The 26427-nt window shown below is 46.3% G+C and overlaps 2 protein-coding genes across 11 annotated transcripts in view; both read left to right on the top strand.

The window, feature by feature from the left end:
* EHMT1 (euchromatic histone lysine methyltransferase 1) overlaps nucleotides 1-12528 on the top strand; it is a 78417-nt gene extending 65889 nt beyond the window's left edge. For 7 of the 10 annotated variants that reach the window (XM_044305851.1, XM_044305849.1, XM_044305850.1 and 4 more), the window contains 12 exons: nucleotides 302-424; nucleotides 632-733; nucleotides 2138-2242; nucleotides 4322-4476; nucleotides 4758-4913; nucleotides 4990-5134; nucleotides 5236-5313; nucleotides 6430-6545; nucleotides 7681-7767; nucleotides 8738-8816; nucleotides 10298-10473; nucleotides 11537-12527. In XM_044305851.1, the coding sequence (XP_044161786.1) occupies nucleotides 302-424; nucleotides 632-733; nucleotides 2138-2242; nucleotides 4322-4476; nucleotides 4758-4913; nucleotides 4990-5134; nucleotides 5236-5313; nucleotides 6430-6545; nucleotides 7681-7767; nucleotides 8738-8816; nucleotides 10298-10473; nucleotides 11537-11723 (1509 nt within the window). In that variant the 3' untranslated portion in view covers nucleotides 11724-12527. Of the gene's footprint in view, nucleotides 1-301; nucleotides 425-631; nucleotides 734-2137; nucleotides 2243-4321; nucleotides 4477-4757; nucleotides 4914-4989; nucleotides 5135-5235; nucleotides 5314-6429; nucleotides 6546-7680; nucleotides 7768-8737; nucleotides 8817-10297; nucleotides 10474-11536 lie in introns of all 10 variants that reach the window. The other 3 variants (XM_044305858.1, XM_044305857.1, XM_044305852.1) reach the window with 2 other exon arrangements.
* A 6831-nt stretch (nucleotides 12529-19359) lies between these two features.
* The window catches only part of CACNA1B (calcium voltage-gated channel subunit alpha1 B), a 286673-nt gene continuing 279605 nt past the window's right edge, over nucleotides 19360-26427 (top strand). The window contains 2 exon segments of the mRNA XM_044305824.1: nucleotides 19360-19418; nucleotides 25366-25684. The gene's annotated coding sequence lies outside the window, so the exon portion shown is untranslated.

The following is a 26427-nucleotide window of genomic DNA, read 5'->3' as shown; positions in this document are numbered from 1 at the left end:
TGTTTACCCATTGAACTAGATGATAATGTATGCAGTGAGCTCCCTCTAGTGGCCACACTGGGTTGCCACAATGTTATCCTTTCACCTAGGCTGGTTGAATTTGAGTCTTGAATCAGAAAAGCAGAACAGATCTAATTTGTTAGGTTGGTTAGATCTAAAGTTGACATAATAAAAAAAATAAAGGTGAAAATTCACTTTAAAGAGCCAGTGTCATGCCCAGATGGAGTGTGGAGACAGTGGTCAATTCAGGGACTGTGGTGATACTGGAAAATCTCCATTAATTGAACCTCTCTTCTTGCAGGCCGGAGCAAACCTGGATAACTGCTCTGAGGATCAGCGGACTCCATTGATGGATGCTGCCGAGAACAATCACCTGGAAACTGCGAAGTATCTGGTAAAGGCCGGAGCTTTGCTGGACCCCAAGGTAAAAGACCTGTCAAGCTTACAGGGTCCTGGTGCAGAAGCTTCAGTTGGTGACCCCCTCCCATAATTTCCGTCACACTATGGGAGTGTATATTGTATAGCTAGACGGCTGAATTGCATGTTGCCAAATTGTGCTTTTATGCCTTCCCATTGCTCCCAGTCGTAAGAGACCATCCCCATCATTGTACACACCCTTTTCTTGTTTTAGGACGCCGAAGGCTCCACCGGTTTGCATTTGGCTGCAAAGAAAGGTCACTACGACATGGTGAAGTACCTGCTCACCAGCGATCAAATGGATGTCAGCTGCCAGGTAACTCCTCAGGGTATCTACCACTAATAAGATGCCGCTCAGGTTACCTGCATCTTATTAGTTGCGGAAGCGATGACTCCACGGTTTGCCACTCACGTGAGACCGCCTGCCGTTTTTTTTTTTTTGTTTGTTTTACCTTTTACCTTCTTTTGTCTGCTTGTAATTATCTTGCAATCAATTGTTCAGCAAAATGACACTTTCCATTCTTCAAGTGATTGCCTGCAGAGACATTTAGAATCACACCCACAGTGCCACAATCGGTCCTCCAACCACTTTTCTTTCGATTTGCATATCTAAGATGTTATTATGTGTCGTCCCCCCCAGGTATCCGGTATCACTGTCTCAGTGTGTTATCTGTGACTCCATTCAGATGGGTTATTTTTTATTTAAGAGAACTTGGGCCATAGGATGGATCAATACGGCCTGTATAGGGAGATCGGAGGGGGGTTCCAGCTGTCGGACCCCTACCAAGCACACTTATCCCCTGCCCTGTGGATGGGGGTATATGTTTACTTGCTACCATCCTTAAAGGTGACAGTGCACCTCAGATAGCTGTCGGCTGAGCGTGCATGTGTTCTCATTAGGGAGCTGCTGATGGACACCTTTGTTGGCGACTTATCGCCCGTGAAAATAAAGGATCGACATGTTGAAATCCAACATGACTGTTGGAAATTGGCCGCAGCAACACAAAACTTCTTGAGACGACTTTTGACCTACCCTTTTTTTTCCCAGAAAAAAAATCTGCCACCGGTTGACAGTCAGGACACCACTATACACATTAGATGGTCGGCGGGTTCTATCGACGTTCATCTATTATTCATGGTCACCTTTTTAAAGGGCATCTGGCTGACCTGTCTCATGTGCACTTGGCAGCTGAAAGCATCTGTGTTGGTCCCATGTCCATATGTGCCCGCATTGCAAAACATCATCACCCCTGGCCCTGTCAATCAAAGTGCAGAGGGTGCCGCGGTTGCAGAGACTCCAGGAGCAACGGCAACACCCCCGTTTCTCCTAGAGGCTCGTTTGCATATATTACAACATCACTTTTCTCAGCAATGCGGGCACATATGAACATGGGACCAACACAGATGTCTTCAGCTGCAAAGCGCACATGTAACAGGTCAGCCAGTGTCATAGGTACAGATCTAATGACAGATGCCCTTTATCAGTAGACTAAGATATGCCTTGAATGTCTGATCGACACTTAGAAAGCTTCCCGATCGGGCGCTGCTTTGTATTCCTTCATTCTAGGGGGCAGTGGTCTCCTAGAGATCCACGCCCATTGATGAGGATTTGATGCCATATCATTGGAAAAAAACAAAAAAAACTGTAATGTTGATCAGACCGATCCTCTAACTACAGACAAGCGGGTTCCCAGTGCCTCATTCTTTACTTCTCCCCTAGGATGATGGAGGCTGGACCCCAATGATTTGGGCTACAGAATACAAGCACGTGGAGCTAGTTAAGCTGTTACATTCCAGTGGAGCTGACCTCAACGTCCGGGATAATGTGAGTCTTGTGCGGTTTTACTGCTTCTTGTTGCGCTGGATGATCGTGTGGTTTATAATATTATATCCATACGGCCATCTGCTTCCATGAAGTGCCGCCTAGTGTAGGCAATTGGGAATGGTCAACAGAGAGGTCTTTAACTGGTCGTACATGGCAGGATGTGCTGCCTTATATCCTGTCCTAATTCACAAAGCTTTACTAATCCTGTTTGATTTTTCTGTAATTATCTTACTAATATTCACAACGGCTCTTCGCCGTTGAATTTTATTTTATAGTTTGCATATAAGATAATTCTACCTAGGAATGAGAGCATTACTTATATTGTAATGATCGTGAGTTGCATTTAGAATTCTGTAAGCTTCAGAGCTGAAATCTCCCAGCATTCCCTACTTCCTAAGTGTCTGCTCAGAACCTCCTCTGGTGATTTGTATTCCAGAATGTGTCATCTTTGCAACAGGCATTCCCCCTGTATTATAGGAGCTCAGCTAAGGCTACTTTCACACTTGCGTTCAGAGCGGATCCGTCTCAGACGGATCCGCTCATATAATGCAGACGGTGGCTCCGTTCAGTACGGATCCGTCTGCATTATATTGTTAAAATATTTCTAAGTGTGAAAATAGCCTCAGACGGATCCGTCCAGACTTTCAATGTAAAGTCAATGGGGGATGGATCCGTTTGAAGATTGAGCCATAGTGTGGCATCTTCAAACGGATCCGTCCCCATTGACTTACATTGTAAGTCTGGACGGATCCGCACGCCTCCGCACGGCCAGGCGGACACCCGAACGCTGCAAGCAGCGTTCAAGTGTCCGCCTGCTGAGCGGAGGCTGAACGCTGCCAGACTGATGCATTCTGAGCGGATCCGCGTCCACTCAGAATGCATTAGTGCTGGACGGAAGCGTTCGGGTCCGCTTGTGAGAGCCTTCAAACGGAGCTCACAAGCGCACACCCGAACGCTAGTGTGAAAGTAGCCTAAGCTGTGTGGTGTGCCCAACACAGAGCTCACTGGTGGTATCCAACAGCAGAAGAGTGAGTGCAGCTCTGGAGTATAATACAAGATGTAACTCAGGATCAGTACAGGATAAGTAATGTATGTACACAGTGACTCCACCAGCAGAATAGTGTGTGCAGCTCTGGAGTATAATACAGGATGTAACTCAGGATCAGTACAGGATAAGTAATGTATTTACACAGTGACTGCACCAGCAGAATAGTGAGTGCAGCTCTGGAGGATAATACAGGATGTAACTCAGGATCAGTACAGGATAAGTAATGTATGTACACAGTGACTCCACCAGCAGAATAGTGAGTGCAGCTCTGGAGTATAATACAGGATGTAACTCAGGATAAGTACACGATAAGTAATGTATGTACACAGTGACTGCACCAGCAGAATAGTGAGTGCAGCTCTGGAGTATAATACAGGATGTAACTCAGGATCAGTACAGGATAAGTAATGTATTTACACAGTGACTGCACCAGCAGAATAGTGAGTGCAGCTCTGGAGGATAATACACGATGTAACTCAGGATCAGTACAGGATAAGTAATGTATGTACACAGTGACTCCACCAGCAGAATAGTGAGGGCAGCTCTGGAGGATAATACAGGATGTAACTCAGGATGAGTACAGGATAAGTAATGTATGTACACAGTGACTCCACCAGCAGAATAGTGAGGGCAGCTCTGGAGTATATATAATACAGGATGTAACTCGGGATCAGTACAGGATAAGTAATGTGTATATAAACTTAATCAACTTACTAGGTAGATTAAAGAGGTACTCTGCTTTGGACAATGCCTACTGAGTGCAGTGTCCTGCTGGGGACCCCCAGGGATCAAATGTAATCTGTGGGGCAGTATTACAGTAAATGTTCCCTGCAGCCCACAGCACAGTGTCTATATCAGTGGGTTGTCTGTGTAATACAGGACATGTCCCCCGGAGAGATTGAGGCTAGAATTTCTAAACCAGAGGACCCCTTTAATTCTATATGTAAACTATAAAATGGGCTTGGTACACAGACATACCATTTAAGCTGTCAATAACCCTAAGATCTTCATCTTCTCTGCCTCCATTTTAGGAGGAGAACATTTGCCTGCACTGGGCAGCGTTTGCAGGATCTGTTGAAATTGCCGAGATCCTTCTGGCCTCAAAATGTGACCTCAAAGCTGTCAACATACATGGAGACTCCCCTCTTCACATCGCTGCGCGGGAGAACCGATATGAATGTGTCACGTAAGTTACAGCTTGCTTCTTAACTGCAGTGCTCCATATAGGTCTGATCCATTCATGGTTGATATGTAAAGGGGGCTAGCTGAGATGGCAGCCATATTGGTTCTCGCCCAGTGTGTACGGGTGATTTCTTTTTTCATTTAAAGGGGAAGTGTTATTTTTGTAGATACAATAGTTATAGAGACCCTTCCTTCATTTCCTCCCCCTATTAGTCACTTCATTGCCTGTTCTGGTTAATGGCTCTTTATTATTTTGTAAGACGTACCTGTTATTTCTCGCTCCAGGCTCTTCTTGGACCACGGCGCTGAGGTTAGCCTAAAAAACAAGGAGGGGGAAACCCCACTGGAGTGCTGCAGCCCGAACTCTCAAGTCTGGACGGTGCTCAAGAAGAGCAGTAATTCATCTGAGAAGTCAAAGCAAGAGGAGGTTGTGATGAATAGGTAAGTCGCTCCACTTCCTTGACTTTGATCAGTAGCCTTTTTGTTTAGAGGATCAGCATTACTTTTTTTTTTTAAGGGACATATCCAGGGGCTACGAGAATGTCCCCATACCCTGCATCAATGGCGAAGACTCTGAACCTTGCCCCATCAATTACAAGTATGTCTCCCAGAACTGCGTGACCTCCCCGCTCAACGTGGACCGAAATATTACCCATCTTCAAGTAAGGCCACTGCAGGCACTGCCCTCCACAGTCAGATCTTAGCTGTGCCCGATATCTTCTGCTGCAAGAAATAATCCATCAATCATTTTTCTCCTTTTTAGTACTGTGTGTGTATAGACGACTGTTCCTCTAGTAACTGTATGTGCAGCCAGCTGAGCATGAGGTGTTGGTATGATAAGGTACGTATGACCTGTCTCTGGTTTCTGGTATTGCTAGCTTACTTATGCTTACCTCATATACAGTTTGATATAAAATGGGGGGGGGGCAGCGGCGCAAAGAAAGGGGTCTCATTACATTGAGTTCTGTACAGAAAATCATGGGAATTGTGCCCCTAGTGGTCAGAGTATTATGGAAAGTTTGTTCTCCAGGACTACGATATTGATGGCCTTTCCTTGGCCATCATATCCGATTGGTGGGTGTCTGACCCCTGCTGAGCTGCTGACTGGAATGAAACTAAGGCTACTTTCAGACTTGTGTTTGGTGCGGATCCGTCATGGATCTGCACAGACGGATCCGTTCAGATAATACAACCGTCTGCATCTGCTCAGAACGGATCCGTGTGTATTATATTTAGCATAGCCAAGACGGATCCGTCTTGAACACCTTTGAAATTTAATGGAGGACAGATCCATTTTCTATTGTGTCAGGCTACTTTCACACTCGCGTTTTGTGCGGATCCGTCTTGTATCTGCACCTATGGATCCGCACCAATAATGCAAACGCTTGTATCCGTTTGCATTATTCATTCAAATTATTCGTTCAAAACGCATCCTTCTTGACTTAAATTGAAAGTCAATGGGGGACGGATCCGTTTTCAATTGCACCATATTGTGTCAGTGAAAACAGATCCGTCCCCATTGACTTACATTGTGTGTCAGGACGGATCCGTTTGGCTCCGCATCGTCAGGCAAACGCCAAAACGCTGCAAGCTGCGTTTTAGTGTCTGCCTAAAAAGTGGAAGGGAGACTAAACGCAGCCAAATTGATGCATTCTGAGCGGATCCTTATCCATTCAGAATGCATTAAGGCAAAACTGATCCGTTTTGGACGCTTGTGAGAGCCCTGAACGGATCTCACAAACGGAAAGGCAAAACGCCAGTGTGAAAGTAGCCTAAGCTGCAGCACCAGCCACTGCTGCAACCAAATGCATGGTGCCTGGTAAATCATGACTACGACGCTCAGCAGGGCATCATGGCCCCATCATAGTCCTGGAAAGCTGTAAATGAACCTGTAATACCATTGCTTTATCGCTGTGATCGATTGTGGCACCTAAAAACGTGTATTCTCCTCTTCTAGAGCGGGCGCCTTTTACCAGAATTCAACATGCTGGAACCGCCGCTTATTTTTGAATGTAACCACGCCTGCTCCTGCTGGAGGAACTGTCGCAACCGAGTGGTGCAGAATGGATTAAAGTGAGTCTGCCTAAATCTATGCTGGTCACAGACTTCTATTATGACGGGATGCAATACGGAATGCCTCTTATAGGCTTCCGTGGTGCATGCCGTCGTAGAATGCCGTTATGGTCCATGGTAATGGAATCCATTACGGAATTCTTAGATAACCCGAACGACGAACTTGCAAATCCCAAGTTTGCTCAACACTACTGAGCACTTGTTTGTCTGACAGGTATCTTTCCTGATCCTCCCATATATATGCTTGCTCAGCTTGGCTGAGCGTGCATGTGTAGTGAATGGGGAGAAAGCCAACTGTGAGATACCATTGACAGCTGCTTATCTCCTCGAGAGCAAAAGGGCCAGGCATGGAAATCCAACATGCCCGATCCTTTAGGGGACGAGGAAGAGGTCCCATACACATTAGATCAGGAGTCGGTGACCCCCGAGCTCTCCAGCTATTGTGAAACTACAACTCCCAGCATGCTTTTACTTCTATACAAGTTCCATGAACAGCTGGGCAAGTGTGCATTCTGGGAGTTGTCGTCCCACAACAGCTGGAGTGCTGAATATTGCTGATCCCCTGCATTAGATGGTCGCCTGGTCCTGCAAAAATTGGCAGATACGGCCATCTAATGCAGGGTATCAGCAACATTCAGCACTCTAGCTGTTGTGAGACGACAACTCCCAGCATGCACACTTGCTCAGCTGTTCATGGAACTTCTATAGAAGTTAAAGCATGCTGGGAGTTGTAGTTTCACAATAGCTGGAGTGCTCGGGGGTCATTGACTCCTGGATCTAATGTGTATGGGACCTCTTCCTTGTCCCCTGAAGGATCGGTTTTCATGCCTGACCCTTTTGCTCTTGAGGAGATAGGCAGCTGTCAATGGTATCTCACAGTTTCTCCACATTCACTACACATGCATGCTCAGCCGAGCTGAGCAAGCATATATATGGGAGGATGCAGCTAATGTGCCTTTAGGGTTTATGGCATATTAGGCAAGCAGTTCACCCCTATTTTCCAAGAGCCTTCATAAATCTCTGCACTCCTTGTCTTGATGTGACCATTACATGGTTAGGAGCAAACCCATAGACGAGGAGGTGGCAGGTACCTGAAAGTTACTGGAATTTACTTTATTTTGTTGCTCTTCCACAGAGTAAGATTACAGATGTTCCGGACCAAAAATATGGGCTGGGGAGTGCGGTCGCTGCAGGAGATTCCCATGGGGACATTTGTGTGCGAGTAAGTGAGCCTGTGATTCCTTGCCATACATTTTCTTTACTGTATAGACATTGACCCCCTGATTCACATCACTCTGCTCAGAGATACCCATCTGTCCATCCCCTTCATTACTGTATCGAGGGCGATGGCATAGCAGAGCTGTCCTGGTTCGGCTCCCTGCTGTGGCCATATGTAACGCTGCACACCAGCTTTCTCCACAAGGTGGAGTTTGCAGAATGCTTGTCGTATACGTTGCCTGAAGATAGGATTTTCTGCCCTGTTTAAGCACTGAAGGAATTTTCTGCGCAATGGAAAACTCATTCAGTGACATCTGTCAGGGTCCCGGCCACAAGTCTCTGAGCTTAAAGCATCGATTAAAAGCTGCATTAATGGCTTCATCATAGAGCTGCAACTATAATTTATAGCAATTCTCTGACATATACTCGTATATACCAGCAAGTCTATTCCATTTCAGCACTGCCACTGCTACCACTAGTAAATCGGCAGCAAATTACTTCAGATGGCCGCCAGAGCTTTAGATAAGACTATAAGTGCCCATACACATTCGGTTAGTGTTGGCTGGACCTGTAGATTTCAGCAGGACAGGGCAACCATCGAATGTGCATGAGGGCGTCTTCACTTTCCCCAGGTGGGATGTTGGGGGGAGAAAGAAGGGTCGGGCATGGTAGATTTTTAGTAAATATGATTCTCTTTGTCACCAGTGGCTTTACCCACCTTTCCCAGTTAAGAACACATGCATGCTCGGCCAAGCCAAGTGTGCATTTGTTTAGGAGGAATAGCAGTCGGCGGCTGGTGTGAGTAGTAGTTGGACTTATCCAGCTTATTCCTATTTTGAGCCACTATCGCGGTGCCACAAGGCGCTGGTAATATCTGTGGGTGTATTGTAGTAAGGTACAGTTTTGTTTGCATGTTTTCTCTGTATTACAGTGTGCATTCACTGCCTGTTCTTTGTTTTTTCCCTTTTTTCCAGGTACGCAGGAGAGTTAATTTCAGATACGGAGGCAGATGTGCGGGAGGATGATACCTATCTCTTTGATCTGGACAATAAGGTGAGTTTGGGAATGAAGCTGCACTGTGTCCTGAGGCTGCACACAGCTGACCGCTGTACTTTATAGAAATATCCAGCATTTTATGTAAGTAAAGCTTAATCCCTGTGTAATAGATAATAAAGTTCTGCTGCATTCTTATGCATCTAGCTTCTCAGTACCTCGCTATTTTCAAGATCACTGCTTGCTTTGAGTGACTGGAGAGCCTGAAATAAACTGGAAACCTAGTGCTCCTTTACAGCAGATGGCTGCCTGGATTTCCAGCTTGCAGAGATCTTGAAAACGGGCAGAATCGGTGCGTTGGTTAAGCTTTAGTTGCATAAAACCGAAAGACCCCTTTTAAGATCGCACAGTGGTGCACTAATTATCGAGCGCATTCGGAATCGCCATGTGTCCCTAACCATGCAGTCATCTTATGTCTCACGTTCTGAAGTTCCCCTGTGGGCGACGCCTGATGGGAGTGATCTTTACTGAGCGTGTGCTATTCTCCTTCTTACGACTTTGAGTATTGAGTGAATTATTTCCAGGAAGTTTTGTAGTGCACAGGAGAAATGCATAATGCCTCACACAGCAGCGTCTACGTTCTGGGAAAGCCGCTGAGCAGTGCGAGCATGCTGGAGACTGGCGGGTGCTGCACAATGTACTCTAAGCCTCTACACTTGACCGCTCTCCACCAATCACTTTTAATTGTGAGCCATTGGCATCGGCCATCCATTAAAGATCATTATGAACGTGCCCAGAAGGCATGGCCAGCTCCTTTAATGCATCTTTCTGCTCGGGGACCCGACGTGGCTGAAATTAGCAGCAGTAATTAAAGTTGGCTTGTGCTGCTGTTCGCTGCCGAGAAGAAAGGAGCCCCCCCCCCTCTCCTTCTCCTCCGCTCTTCTCTCAGGTCCTGGGGACATAAGGAAAACACGCAGCTCCTCCCCAGACAGCAGTGGCCTCATTTGTGATACTTTTTTGGCATATTTTTTTTTCCGGATGGCACAGACTCTGTTGCCTCCTCACTTCACATCCTCTTTGGTGGCAGAAGTAACATTGCATAGGGGCACAACTGTTATAATACCATGCTCACTGCCAGGCAGATTCCGACTGGCACACATGGTTGATAAATCGTTACCCAAAATCTTGTGGCCAAGTCATTCTGTATTTCAAAAAAGCTGCATGGGTATTGGGGTGTTAACAATAAATCAGTGCTGCTTAGCATCTGATGTTTGCAAAGCATTGTGGGTTGAAAGCAGCAGGCCAGGGTGCCAGCACTGCTAAAGGGATGCCACGTGACTTCCAGCTCAAGACGCTTCCTGTTACTGATAATGCGATTAAGGAGTATAAAGAAAGTATCCATGGACCTGCCAGAGAGGAGCAAGCAACCAGCAGTGTCCGTCCGTCCCCCCGCACCTGCATCGGGATGACCAGACTCTAGCGGTGCGGTAGCTAATCTTACCAGTGCGCCTCTATATTAGCCATGTCTTGATCTCTTACAGGACGGAGAGGTTTATTGCATTGACGCCCGATTCTACGGCAACATCAGTCGTTTCATCAACCACCTCTGCGAGCCCAACCTGCTTCCCGTCCGGGTGTTCATGTCCCATCAAGACCTGCGTTTCCCCCGCATTGCTTTTTTTAGCAGTAGACAGATCAACGCAGGAGAACAAATTGGGTGAGTGGCAGTCACTGGAACACATTCAGCTTGGTTCATTGAAGCAAATAGGACCGAGCTGCAATACCACATACAGGTGAAAGTCGAAAAATTAGAATATCGTGCAAAGTTAATTTATTTCAGTAATGCAACTTAAAAGGTGAAACTAACATATGAGACTCATTACATGCGAAGCGAGATATTTCAAGCCAATTTGGATGATTATGGCTTATAGTTTATGAAACCCCAAAGTCACAATTTTGAGGTCCCTTTTGCTCAGGGAGTATGGATTAATTAGCTGACTAGAGTGCGACACTTTTTGCCTAGAATATTATAGACAGCCATTGAAAATAACGCACCATTGTCTTTGATGAGACGACTCTATTAATGCGACAACCAATCTGATCAGGTTGTTAACTGGAAACCTTGTTCTGATCGGTTGCTTTTGGCAACTTCCACTTTATGCATGATTTTTCCATCTTCTGTAGATTTAAAGGGCTTTCTCCGATTTCATTGTTATTAGTGGTCTGTCTGACTCTCGACATCCCCTCTGACTTTGTATTTGAAGGGGCGACGGCACTCGTGTGAGTGATGCCGTCTTTTCACTGGTTACTTGTGGCCGTCTACCACCTGTACACTGTCCATCCAGTAGCGGGAGTGCAGCATATTGCAATTGTCCTTTTCATCATCCGCCACTGCTAAGTAGACCAGTGTTTGCCAACCAGTGGGCCTCCAGCTGTTGCAAAACTACAACTTCCAGCATGCCTGGACAGCCTTTGGCTGTGTGGGCATGCTGGGAGTTCTAGTTTTGCAACAGCTGGAGGCACACTGGTTGGGAAACACTGAAGTAGACGACGTGCAGGTAGACGGACCCCTGTAAACCATAAAGAGTCCGCTGCGCCCACACTAGTGCCATAGACACCTCAAACAGATGATCACGGGGGTGCCCAGAGTGAAAAAGCCACCAAATATGATATTGATGGCCTGAGGAGAAGCAAACCCCTTTAACACTTGCTTTATTTGAGAGGGGTAATCGATCTGCTCAGATCTCCACACTTTTAACCCCTTATGTCTCTTCATGCAGTTTTGATTATGGCGACCGTTTCTGGGACATTAAGAGCAAGCTCTTCAGCTGCTGCTGTGGCTCCCCCAAGTGCAAGCACCCAGTGATGAAAGTCACCCCCCAGTGCCAGCCAGCAACACCCACAGAAGTACCACAAGAGAATGGTCTACCAGACACCAGTTCCACCACCACACACAGCCTTTGCTGAGAAGATATGGACACCGTTAATTGTCGGCCCCCCCCCCCCTTTTTCACCTCCATTTCTGTAAAACCGTAGAAGGGGCTCCGATTCCTGGGCAAGGATCCCTTTTCTGTAAATCAAGCTGGATGTGATTGACTTGACTGTGGAGTCTTCTGAATACTGGTCCATCAGAGACGTCTTGTGGACTCCTTCACTTTATTTTTTATTTTATTATTATTTTCCAAGCATTCACAGACTAAGGTGAACCCCTTCCTTGCCCAAGTGTGGCTTTGGCAGACATGGAGTTACCAAGTGAAAAGTATTTGTACCCCCCTCCCCAGGGGGAAAAGCATCGTATTACACTCTTGTCACTCAAGTCGAACACATGTCTTGTCCGCGCGTGCCGCCACCACGGGCCAAGTAGACATCGACCAGTGAAGGAAAACAGGTTCCAGCCCCTGTCCTTCCCGAACAAACCAGTGACCAGAGCCCAAAGGCAAATGGTGGAGAATACGGCACAGTCATAGTCAATGCACCCACGGATGTGTATTTAAAAGGGGAATACCATCTTTTATTTATATGTCTTAAAGATTTAGAGATTTGACGAAGGGTCTTTTTTTTTTTTTCCAGAAACGGCGCCGCTCATGTCTGTAGACTAGAAGTACAGGTTAACCCTATCTGGGATCTGCATTTTCCTGTGCCAAGAGTGGCAGTGGAAAATGCAGATCTCAGAAAAAAAATTCCTTAAAGAGGACCTTTCATGCAATTTTATTAAGGGAGATATATACCTGTACTTGCTGGGTACCCCCTGCTGATGCTGCCACCCTGCTTGATTTTATAAAAAAATATGCCCCGCTGTGCCCCACCGGATTTCTCCCGCTCAGTATGCTCGTTAAGGGAGGAGACTGCATCTTTCTCCGTGGGCGTCTCCTTCTCCCTGGCTGTAGCGCTGTCCAATCGCAGCGCAGAGCGTCAGAGCCAAAAACCTCCCTGGCTGTGGCGCTCTGCGCTGCAAATGGACAGCGCTACAGCCAGGGAGAAGGAGACGCCCACGGAGAAGGACGCAGTCTCCTCCTCATGAGCATACTGAGCGGGAGAAATCCGGTGGGGCATAATTTAAAAAAAAAATCAAGCAGGGTGTCAGCATCAGCGGGGGGTACCCTGCAAGTACAGGTATATATCTCCCTTAATAAAATCGCATGAAAGGTTCTCTTAAAGGTATGGCAAAACATGATTTAGGTGAGGTGCCCAGAGTGAAGAGGGCACCAGTCTGCAAAGGGACCTTGCATGAATTTAAGGGTAAGCCACGTGGCAGATTTTTCCAACACAAATCCTCAGCGAAGCCACTACAAAATTGACATATGACCGTGGATTTCACCTCTACTACACTGAAAAGGGTTTAATCAGCAATATAAATTGCCATGTCGTGGAATCCGCGCTACAGAGTTTTTTTTTTTTTTAAAACCTCATCTGCGTGCCTGGTACAGACAAGCGGTTGTCTCTCTGTATGGCCTGATTATGTTTCGTACAGGGTTAGTGCAACAGCTCCACTCTGCTCCGCAGGTTATGTTCGGTATTGCAACTCAGCCCTATCCATCTAAAATAGGTGGGGCTGCAATACCAGACCCACCCATTGGACAAGAGGCACTGTTTCTTGAAAAGAAATATACCCTTTTCCTTATCTCCAGCCAACCCCTTCAAAGGGGTTATGCCAAGTATGAAAGTTACCCCCTATCCACATGTTCCCACCCTGATGGAGCAGCAGGCTGAGCATGCGCCCTGCCACTGTACTCTGCTGTCTCCGGCAGTCCCGTAGAGAATGGATTGGCAGTGCACATGCTCGGCCTGCTGGAGGGGACCGTGGGACCCCCACTGATCAATTAGTTATCCCCTAACTTGTCTATGGGGAATAACGTTCATATTTGGCAAAACCCCTTTAAAAGGCTGATCCTGACTTTCCCTATGACGCTGACCCCCTCATTCCCCTCAAAGTTTGGGGGGCTGGCCTGACTCGTGCATGTTTTGTAAGCAGACAGTATTCTCACCTGTAAGAAGGTGCACGACCTAGATCTATAACCTATAGGTTATAACGTGAAAGACAAGGGTTTCCCATGCCAAGGAGTCGATGCCAGTCTGTGTGCAGTTCATAAAGAGTTAATGTATAAGCTGTGTGCACCCAGTGAGTTACCCCCTTGGAGGAATGAGGTGGCTGCTTCCTCCTCACATGTACTGGTCATAGACTGTAAGGCCCTAACACATGGCGGTGGGCGGCAAACCGGATCTGCCTAAAAGAAACACTGAACATTTCCTTGAGCGATTTCTACCAGTGGCAAGTGGAACGTCTTGTGTTTTCCACGCGATCAGTTCCTACGTGATCTTTTTATGACAAAAAAAATAAAAGTTTGAAGTTCCAGAAATAAAAGGTGCTGAATATCCCCCCCCCCCCCCCCCCCAACCCAACCTCCAATTTCTATACTGAACAGATACCCTATCAACTGTACCATAAAGAAATCTGATTTTAGGAGAAATTGCCAGAAGCAGAACTTTTTTTAAGAAAAAAAATTACAAAAAAAATGTTAGCAAAACCGTAGTGTGAATAAAATTCTTTTTGTATTTTATGTTGGTTTTTTCCATTTTATTTTGTTTTGTTTTTCTTTCCTTTTAAAATAATAAAACGCATAAAACACACAACCTGCCATTTTCGGTGGATTTTAATTTGTCATTTTTTTTTTTAGGTGGTCATTAGTGCAGCTACCAGTTTTTTTGTTTTTTTTTCCTGTTTTATCATGAAATGTAAGTGCCCCCCCTCCCCCCATTGCCAACAGTTTAGACTTCGTTTCCTGTTTTTGTTTTCAGTAAAACAATAAAATTGCTTTAAATCCGTGCGTTGATGTTCTCTCTTCGAAGGCCACTTAAAGGGGATGCTCAGAAAAACCACTGCCTTTGCTAATTAGGATTTAAAGGGACAGGATCACTTTTGTTTGACTTGGGTTGTATTTTTTTGATGATACATTTCTTGGGACAGAGAAACCTCCAAAACCTCTAAGGCAGGCATGCTCAACCTACGGCCCTCCAGCTGTTGTAAAACTACAACTCCCACAATGCCCTGCTGTAGGCTGATAGCTGTAGGCTGTTCGGGCATGCTGGGAGTTGTAGTTTTGCAACAGCTGGAGGGCCGCAGATTGAGCATGCCTGCTCTAAGGCATCGGCTCTCTACTTGCTGGGAGTTGTAGTTTCCCACCAGCTGGAGAGGCATAGGTTTGGACACTGCTGCCTTGGAGGGTAGACAAAGCAATTTTCAAACTTTAAAGGAGCACTCCGGGCAAAACTGATAAAATGTTTAATGGCCTGAGGTGACAGAGCGTGACACAAGGTTTTTCTTTCTTTTTCTTTTTTTTTTATATATATTTTTTTAAATCTCTGTGTCATGCCTTGATCCCTCAGACCCAGCACTAGGCATACCATAGTCTATTTTCCTAAACCGTCCCTTAAAGGGGTTGTCCAGAATTTTGATATTGATGACCTATCCTATGCACAGGCCATCAATATCACATCGGTGGAGGTTCGGCACCTCCACCGATCAGCTGTTTCCGTGTTACATGCAGATTTGCCATGGGTTTTACCTTATGCCTTGCAAAGGGTGAAGTCCACACCACGGGTCAGTTTCAGCATCAGTTTTTTTGGACGGTGTGGCTGAAATTTTTTTTGTGCCTGTAAATATACAGTAATCTGGGAAGAGGTTATATGAACCCTGGTATCTGTCCTTAAATATTAGCTCTGTGAGAGTGAATTAGACTAAGGTGGGGGCGCTGTTGCATTGGTATCTATGGGAATTCTTTGCTTCAAGCAGTGGTGAGAAGCAGTACTGCAAGTTGCTAGGATGCTATTGAATGAAAGGGCACCTGTCAGCAGTTTTGTACCTATGACACTGGCTGGCCTGTTACATGTGCAATTGGCAGCTGAAGACGTCTGTTTTAACCCCATGTTCATATGTGCCTGCATTGCTCAGAAAATTGAAGCTTTAATATATGACAATGAGCCTCTAGGAGCAACGAGGGCGTTACCGTTACACTTGGAGGCTCTGCCCTCTCACTGCAGCGCCCTCTCCACTTTGGCAGGAACCAGACAGTGATCACTCCTGGCCCTATCGATCAAAGTGCAGGGTGCGCTGCAGTTGCAGAGAGGGCAGAGCCTCTAGGTGTAATGGTAACGCCCCCGTTGCTCCTAGAGGCTCATTTGCATATAATAAAACATCATTTTTCTCAGCAATGCGGACACATATGAACATGGGACCAACACGGATGCCTTCAGCTGCCAACAGGTCAGCCAGTTTCATAGGTACAAAACTGAGATGAAAAAATAAAAATCTCAGCGCCGTAATGTGGACAGGAGCAAGGCGGCGGTGTGAGGTGGAGGGGACGCCCGGCATGTTTTATTGGCCTATAAGTCACAGAGGATTCGCTCTGCCGTCGAGTCCTGTTTGTATCTTTCCTGTGACCCATTAAAAGGTTTCAGTAGCTGTACGGCTAAAAGCTTTTCCAAAGTATTTGCTAGAATGTGTCCCCAGGGCGCCGTTGCTGCCGTCTGTGCGGAATCCGCCATTGTCTGTAGGTATGTAGTGCAAAGCCTGGGCGCAGAGGAATATTATCCCGCGCGAGTCGATGAAATCCTATAGAGGTAGGGTCTATGGCTACGTAGACGCCCGTCTTCTCGACCGCATAAAAGTGATATGTGACAATCTTGCATGGTAAGCGCTATTGATTCGCCTGCCTCGCTTCCTCTACCTTGACCTGCTGATGGTTTCCTCATCAATATCCTTGACCATAGGATAATGGAAGAGAAGGAATGTGACACGGTGCTGCAATATCGTGCGTTCACGATGAACCGTTCCATGATCGCAGGGGGGGGGGGGGTAGTAGTTACACCATCTATCTCTGCCATGGGTAGCACAGGGATCAGCAACCTCTGGCACTCCAGCTGTTTAGAAACTACAACTCCCAGAATGCTACATTCACTTCTGTGGGACGTTAGAAGAACAGCCGAGCATGTTTGCATGCTTGGAGTTGTAGTTTCACAGCAGCTGAAGGTTGCTGGTCCCTGGGGTGGCATCCAAGCTCCGGTCCCTCAGAGGACCCAAAGGGCACTTGGTAATTGGGGGGGCAGGGGAGTGGAGTTACAGATTTTGCATTGGAGCCCACGTTACACCCCTGGGTACCATTTTGAGCAGAAATCAGTCAACCTTCGGTTCACCAGCTCCTGTGCAACTACAACTCCCAGCATGAACACTTGCTCGGCTGTTCCCATAGAAGTGAGAGGAGGACTGTGGGAGCTGTAGCTTAACAAACTGGGGCCGTGACCCTGATTCTGAGCATAGTTTTGTGCAGGCGTGCCCAACCTGCAGGCCTTCCAGCTGTTGCAAAACTACAACTCTCAGCATGCCTGAATAGCGTAGAGCTATTAGGGCATGCTGGGAGTTGTAGTTTTGCAACAGCTGGAAGGTCGCAGATTGAGCTTCCCTGGTTTTGTGGATATGACCACAATGAATCCGTTCCTTTTGCTGACTCCAGTATGGAAGTAGTGTCAGACCCAGAGGAGTAGGTGAAAATATAAGTTACCCCAGCGAAGACACCCAGCATTTGGGGTACTTGCCCCAAACTATGAGAATTGCCCCTGATGGTCACTGTAAGTACCGGGACCGTCCGTCCAGTTGGCTTCTGCTCATGGATGTTTTATATCCGTGACCTATTTCATTCTAGGAAATGTTTCCATCAGAATTTACCTGGAGTCATGTGACTGCAGAATGTGCCCTGGGTGTAGCAGGTACAATGTAGAACCCGTACTGTAACAGTGACCGCGATCCCTTAGTCACGGAGTCGCCCAGGCTCCATGGATGTGCATAGCCCCGCTTGCTCCTCCCTTCCATCTGAATGGGAGTCACAGTATCCAGCCCCATTTTTATATTTCACCCCCTTGAAAATCATTCAAGTTGCGAGGTTACGGACGGTGAGCATATAGCCATCACCCGCCACCGTATCGCCACGCACCGACGTAGAGAAGGGCTGAAGATCACTGGTCTGGAACGCAACCTGACGAGAAATCGCCCAAGTGGGAATGAAACGTCCGCCGCTCCGATGTGGTGATCTGCAGAAACAGCCGAGTACCTCGTCCTTCATCATAGCATACAGAGCAATGGTTTATTAATGCTTTGCCTTAAAGGGGCGGTCTGGCCATACTCTGCTCTCCGGGGCGGCGGGGCTGTGAGGTAACTGCCCAAAGTGTATCATGCTAGTGACCTAATTTAATGAATGGGACCTGGGTCAGAAGGGGCAGGAGCGTATATACTGTACAACGCATTAAAGGGGTACGCCACCCAAAAGGGGTGGTGTTTCTAATTCTGAAGTACCCAGACCGCCTCTCTGCTTCTAAGGTCAGAGAGGGCACTTTTATCTTTTCCCAACAGGAAGCAATCAGGAATAGAGCTGCCTGACGTTAAAAAGTGCAGGATCGACCCTATTATACCAGGCATGGTAGGGCTAGTCCTGCAGATGAAAACGATACCTGTCTTGTGAAAATCGGTTTTGGCGTTTCCAAGAAAAAATACTTTTATTCTTTATGCAAATGAGGGCTTCAGGCCTGGCCCTTTGTGCAGTGCTGGCTCCGCCCCTCCGTCCACTGACCCCCTCGCTTGCGTAAAGGATAAAAGTTTTCTTCTTCTTCTTTTTCTCAGGAACCACGCAAGCAACTTTCACAAGACAGGTATCATTTTACTCAGCAGGATTAGCCCTACCAGACAGTATGCTTGGTTTATTAGGGTTGATCCCGCTGACAGGTGCCCTTGAAGAAGGCCATACCCATAATAGAAGTACATTGGCTGAATCCACCCATTATGGGACTGTCTAATCATCTGATGTGTATGGGGGGGCCTCTCGACTCTTCTCCATGACAGAGAGGAGGGTTAGATTACAACATGCCCGATCCTTTTCTTCTTAAGGAGATATGCAGCTTACGTGCCTCTTCCTATTAAAACTGCACTGACAACAGGCTGACTGGGGCCTAGTCGGTGACAGGTTATCAAATATTCCAGATTTTCTGGATTATCACATGCCGGATTAACGGACTTCCGCTGTTCTTGGGTTCATACGGTATGAGACGAAGGCAGAGTAGTTTTATTGCACAGGTGCCGTGAGCAGGAGACGTCCCGCTTGCTCTTACTTACGCACGCTCAGGATAAGTGCTCCCGTGTGACATGTCCTCAGCGGTTCTCGTCGAGTCCTACCTCTCGTCCTGGACGCCTTCTTTACGCCGCGTTTAATTAGCTGCAAAGGTCAGCGGCAAAGAGGGGGCAGTAATGGGGGTACCACAGCTTCATCTATGCTGCAAATACTCACTTGCCCCAAGATCCATGGAAAGACGGCAAGGCTGGTAAACAGCGCCCCCTTGTGGAGAACACAGATACCCCCAGCTAGTGACGTCTGGGTTTTCCTGCCTTATAGCCATTAAATTGGGGGGGGTGTTAACAAAAGCAGACCTTCATGGAAGGAAAGGGTTAAAGGAGAGCTTCCCTTTTCCTCCAGAGAACAGGATTTGGGCTGAGACTTGCTCCACATCCTCTGTTGACTGGTTGACACTTCCCCGGAGCCTCCAGAACAGTCCTTCCCAAGATGCTGAAACAACTGATCCGTCCCTCGGGCTGGAAAGAAACCAAATGTTCCGTGGAGTACGGTGAGTGTCGTGGCGGGCCGGATGATGGGTGTCACCTTCAGCTTAGGGTGCTGGGGTGCAATCAAGATGGGGGCTCAGTTTGCAGCTGTTATATATCCAGCCTTTTGGACTGTACTGGTTTCATACATGGGATATGGAAATGAGGTGGGCAATGTGGGCACTATAGGACGGGCATAGTCCGACTCCTCACTACTGCATATATGCATTATACTGTATTATAATATAGTGTCGCCATGCTGACACTCTATATTATTTGAATAGATTATTGAGTTTGCAATAAGATTAATACAGTGAAATTCCCTTAATACGGCATCCGATAATCCAGAAAACCTGATAATTCACCATTTCCGGCACAGATCAATGGCCCACACAAGGATTCTGCCAGAAGGGGGGTGTCTCTGTTCTGGCTCATACAGGGTGGTCTCAAGCAGAGGACACCCTCCTCACCATTATCTAGGATGACCTAATAAGAGAACTCTGGAACTGAAAAATATGCATGGTCACCTATTTCACCTTCATCCATAGAAGGTCGTCTCCCCCCCCCCCCCCCCCGGCTGCAATCTTTCCTGAACTGCACCCATTTCTCTTTTACTGAGCTCCAAAATTTCCTGCTCCCCTTCAGCCAGCTATAAAGTCACATAGTAAAATCTTGTCTGCCCTCAGCCACCACTAGAGGGAGCTCACTGCATACAATGGATTCAATTCAGCAGTATTTATCTGTATGCATTGAGCTCCACCTAGTGGTGGCTGCAGGCAGTCATAATGTGATGTTTTTATGGCTGTGTATGGCATCCCTGCACACTTTACATGTAGGTTCTGGAAAAGTAACACCTAAATGCCTACATTTTATGGGGTCTGATGTATATGGGATTGTATACTGGAACTGCAGTGAATGCAACAAAAGTTTATTTCGTTTATACACGACTACATGGAGCAGCACAGGAAGTTGCCAGACTCTAGCAACTGATGTATATTGTATGCAAACTCAAAACTTCTTAAAGGGGTTGTCCAAAATTAGAAAAACATGTCCGCTCTCTTGCAGAAACAGCGCCCCCTCCCCTGTCTAAGAGTCTAGGTTGCAATACAAGTTACAACCTGTGGACTGGTGTTGCGCTATTTTAAGGGGGGGGGGGGGGAAATCTGCAATTTTTTTTTAAATCAAGTTTATATCCTCTTTAATTCCACTTTTTAACGTCATTAAATATTGAAAGTGAAATTCCAGATATTTGTTAAAATTTGGAGACAATTTGGAGGGGTGTTGGTTCTCCTTGTGGAGATCCAATTGAGTAGGGAGTCTTACTGGCACAAAAAAAAAAACGCAGATTAGCTCTCCTCCAGAAGAAAGAAAACTGTCTCTCTAGTGCCACCTACAGGTTGTTACCATGTAAGTCTGGGTCTGAGCCATTAAAGAGCCTTAAAACAAGGAATTAATTTAGATAGGATTCCCCCCCCCCCCTCCCCCGTACACCTACAAATCTTTATTTTTGTGCATTGTACATACCTAGTATAACAAAAGCATAGTATATATAGATCCTGTCATACGTAAAGTACAAATTACAATGCGCGATAATAATGCAGTTCTCTGAGCAGCACCATCTGGTGGCCATCAGCGGTACTGCGGACTAATGCACTTGTTAAAGGAGTTTGGGTTCCTAGAAAATTCGGCGTCTGGGTTATTATAAGGAAATAAAACATTGTAATATGCACAACGGGTTAACCCACAGACTGGAGGTATTGACTCTTAATCCATAATGCAATGAATGGGGCTGAAAGTAAATGAGTAATTGAGGCGTCTGAAGATGGAGACGGTATGGGGTCTATTTGCATTCATCATAAAGGTAATTATAAAAATTAATGGTTTAATTACTTCTACTGTAAGAGATGGTTTATTAATGGGGTATTCAATAGTTGTAACTCCGTGGGGGGAAAATGTCCGACTTCAAAGAGAACTCAGCTTAAGCTGCAGGGGAAGCGATCAGACATGTCACCGAGTATAGACATACAATGGACACACATGTCCTTCCATCCGTGTAACACTTGTATCATGCTCCATATAGTATGGGTCTAAACCTCCCATTCTGATGTCAGAGCCTAATGGTTACACAGAGATCAGCGCTGCCACAGGCGCTGCTTATCTCCTCCTGCATCATAATACACAACTCAAAGGCTTTAGAGTGTCATTATACACACACCTCAGAGGCTGCAGACCATCATAATACACACCTCAGAGGCTGCAGACCATCATAATACACACCTCAAAGGCTGCAAAGCATCATAATACACACCTCAGAGGCTTCAGACCATCATAATACACACCTCAGAGGCTGCAGACCATCATAATACACACCTCAGAGGCTGCAGACCATCATAATACACTCCTCGGAGGCTGCAGAGCATCATAATACACACCTCAGAGGCTGCAGATCATTATAATACACACCCCGAAGGCTGCAGATCATCATAATACACACCTCGGAGGTTGCAGAGCATCATAATACACACCTCGGAGACTGCAGAGCATCATAATACACACCTCGGAGGCTGCAGAGCATCATAATACACACCTCGGAGGCTGCAGAGTATCATAATACACACCTCGGAGGCTGCAGAGCATCATAATACACACCTCAGAGGCTGTAGAGCATCATAATACACACCTCGGAGGCTGCAGAGCATCATAATACACACCTCGGAGGCTGCAGAGCATCATAATACACACCTCGGAGGTTGCAGAGCATCATAATACACACCTCAGAGGCTGCAAAGCATCATAATACACACCTCAGAAGTTGCAGATCATTATAATACACACCCCGAAGGCTGCAGAGCATCATAATACACACCTCGGAGGTTGCAGAGCATCATAATACACACCTCGGAGACTGCAGAGCATCATAATACACACCTCGGAGGCTGCAGAGTATCATAATACACACCTCGGAGGCTGCAGAGCATCATAATACACACATCGGAGGCTGTAGAGCATCATAATACACACCTCGGAGGCTGCAGAGCATCATAATACACACCTCGGAGGTTGCAGAGCATCATAATACACACCTCAGAAGTTGCAGATCATTATAATACACACCCCGAAGGCTGCAGAGCATCATAATACACACCTCGGAGGTTGCAGAGCATCATAATACAAACCTCGGAGACTGCAGAGCATCATAATACACACCTCGGAGGCTGCAGAGTATCATAATACACACCTCGGAGGCTGCAGAGCATCATAATACACACCTCGGAGGCTGTAGAGCATCATAATACACACCTCGGAGGCTGCAGAGCATCATAATACACACCTCGGAGGCTGCAGAGCATCATAATACACACCTCGGAGGTTGCAGAGCATCATAATACACACCTCGGAGGCTGCAGAGTATCATAATACACACCTCGGAGGCTGCAGAGCATCATAATACACACCTCGGAGGCTGTAGAGCATCATAATACACACCTCGGAGGCTGCAGAGTATCATAATACACACCTCGGAGGCTGCAGAGTATCATAATACACACCTCGGAGGCTGCAGAGCATCATAATACACACCTCAGAGGCTGCAGACCATCATAATACACACCTCAGAGGCTGCAGACCATCATAATACACACCTCAAAGGCTGCAAAGCATCATAATACACACCTCAGAGGCTGCAGACCATCATAATACACACCTCAGAGGCTGCAGACCATCATAATACACACCTCAGAGGCTGCAGACCACCATAATACACACCTCAGAGGCTGCAGATCATTATAATACACACCCCGAAGGCTGCAGATCATCATAATACACACCTCGGAGGTTGCAGAGCATCATAATACACACCTCGGAGACTGCAGAGCATCATAATACACACCTCGGAGACTGCAGAGCATCATAATACACACCTCGGAGGCTGCAGAGTATCATAATACACACCTCGGAGGCTGTAGAGCATCATAATACACACCTCGGAGGCTGCAGAGCATCATAATACACACCTCGGAGGCTGCAGAGCATCATAATACACACCTCGGAGGTTGCAGAGCATCATAATACACACCTCGGAGGCTGCAAAGCATCATAATACACACCTCAGAAGTTGCAGATCATTATAATACACACCCCGAAGGCTGCAGAGCATCATAATACACACCTCGGAGGTTGCAGAGCATCATAATACACACCTCGGAGACTGCAGAGCATCATAATACACACCTCGGAGGCTGCAGAGGATCATAATACACACCTCGGAGGCTGCAGAGCATCATAATACACACCTCGGAGGCTGTAGAGCATCATAATACACACCTCGGAGGATGCAGAGCATCATAATACACACCTCGGAGGCTGCAGAGCATCATAATACACACCTCGGAGGTTGCAGAGCATCATAATACACACCTCGGAGGCTGCAGAGTATCATAATACACACCTCGGAGGCTGCAGAGCATCATAATACACACCTCGGAGGCTGTAGAGCATCATAATACACACCTCGGAGGCTGCAGAGTATCATAATACACACCTCGGAGGCTGCAGAGTATCATAATACACACCTCGGAGGCTGCAGAGCATCATAATACACACCTCGGAGGCTGCAGAGTATCATAATACACACCTCGGAGGCTGCAGAGCATCATAATACACACCTCGGAGGCTGCAGAGCATCATAATACACACCTCAGAGGCTGCAGAGCATCATAATACAAACCTCAGAGGCTGTAGAGCATCATAATACACACCTCATCTGCTGCAGAGCATCATAATACACACCTCATCTGCTGCAGAGCATCATAATACACACCTCATCTGCTGCAGAGCATCATAATACACACCTCATCTGCTGCAGAGCATCATAATGCACATATCAGAAACATAGAAACATAGAATGTGTCGGCAGATAAGAACCATTTGGCCCATCTAGTCTGCCCAATATACTATGGATAGCCCCTGGCCGTATCTTATATGAAGGATGGCCTTATGCCTATCCCATGCATGCTTAAACTCCTCCACTGTATTTGCAGCTGCCACTTCTGCAGGAAGGCTATTCCATGCATCCACTACTCTCTCAGTAAAGTAATACTTCCTGATATTACTTTTAAACCTTTGCCCCTCTAATTTAAAACTATGTCCTCTTGTAGCAGTTTTTCTTCTTTTAAATATTCTCTCGTCTTTTACCTTGTTGGATCCCTTTATGTATTTAGCAGTTTCTATCATTTCCCCTCTGTCTCGTCTTTCTTCCAAACTATACATATTAAGGTCTTTTAACCTTTCCTGGTAAGTTTTATCCTGCAATCCATGTACTAGTTTAGTAGCTCTTCTCTGAACTCTCTCTAGAGTATCTATATCCTTCTGGAGATATGGCCTCCAGTACTGCGCACAATACTCCAAGTGAGGTCTCACCAGTGTTCTGTACAGCGGCATAAGCACTTCACTCTTTCTACTGCTTATACCTCTCCCTATACATCCAAGCATTCTGCTGGCATTTCGTGCTGCTCTATTACATTGTCTTCCCACCTTTAAGTCTTCTGAAATAATTACTCCTAAATCCCTTTCCTCAGATACTGAGGTCAGAAGCTGCAGAGCATCATAATACAAACCTCAACTGCTGCAGAACATTATTATACATACCTCAACTGCTGCAGAACATTATTATACATACCTCAGCTGCTGCAGAACATCATAATACACTCCTCAGCTGCTTCAGAGCATCATCATGCCATCATGCACACTTCAGCTCTTGCAGAACATCATAATACACACCTCAGCTGCTGCAGAACATCATGATACATACACAGATCACAGTAGGGGGACATTATCTCATATTTATCATCCTTATAAGTGACTAATAACATGCTGCATTATCAAACACTGAGGACAGAGAAGCTGGACAATGACTTCTACAACCATGTCCATACAATCATGGAGTATCTTCTTATCTATTGTGTCTTGCAGCTCTCCGTTCCGTGGGATACAATAGTTGGAATCTTCTGGCTCTGGGGATTGAGTATGGAGGTTCTTGGTCTAGGTCCAATAAGGAGAGGTCAACTGGAAAACCAGTGGAAGAGGAGACAAGGGTCCACCTGGAAAATGAGTCTCAAGAAGGATCCGACTACCACACCTTCTATCATTCTGTCCACCAGCTATGTGTCATGAACAGGGTCGAGGAGGAAAATCTTTTTGAAAGTCAAGAAGATAATGGTGACCAGGAACCACATGGCTTGGTGGACTTCCATGAGAAGCATAAAGTCTACATGACTGGTTCTGAAGACAGGTGAGTTAATCTGTAACTATAAGACATCTTCAAACTTTTTGGGGTTGTCTTTTTGGTCAAGGGCCAAAGTCTACTTAAGTCTAAGGCCTCTTTCACACAAGCGTCCCGTATTCTCTCCGGATGCGTCACGCCTGCATTGCGGGAAACCCGCGCGAGTAGGCACGCAATTGCAGTCAGTTTTGACTGCGATTGTGTTCCGATGTTCAGTTTTTTTCACGCCAGTGCAATGCGTTTTGCACGCGCATGAGAAAAAACTGAATGTGGTACCCAGACCCAAACCCAGACTTCTTCTGAAGTTTAGGTTTGGGTTAGGTGTTCTATTTATTTTATTATTTTCCCTTATAACATGGCTATAAAGGAAAATAATACAGTCCTGATCAAAAGTTTAAGACCGCTTGAAAAATTGTAAAAAATCATATTTAGCATGGCTGGATCTTAACAAGGTTCCAAGTAGAGCTTCAACCTGCAACAAGCATTCAATTTAATGAAAACAACGAATAAACTGAAACAGGCCGTTTTTCAGCTGATCAAACGTTTAGGACCACATGCCTTTAAAAGGGCAAATCTGTGCAAAGATGTGGATTCATTGTCAGTCAGGTAGTCACACGTTGTGATGGCAAATGCAAAAAAACTCTCCCTTTTTGAACGTGGTCGGGTTGTTGAACTGCATAAGCAGGGTCTCTCACAGCACGCCATCGCTGCTGAGGTGGGACGCAGTAAGACAGTCATTTGGAATTTCTTAA

This window comes from Bufo gargarizans, chromosome 9, assembly GCF_014858855.1.
Source record: "Bufo gargarizans isolate SCDJY-AF-19 chromosome 9, ASM1485885v1, whole genome shotgun sequence".
Classification (NCBI taxonomy): domain Eukaryota; kingdom Metazoa; phylum Chordata; class Amphibia; order Anura; family Bufonidae; genus Bufo; species Bufo gargarizans.
The sequence above is the reverse complement of the archived record's forward strand: the minus strand, read 5'-3'. Positions and strand labels throughout refer to the sequence as shown.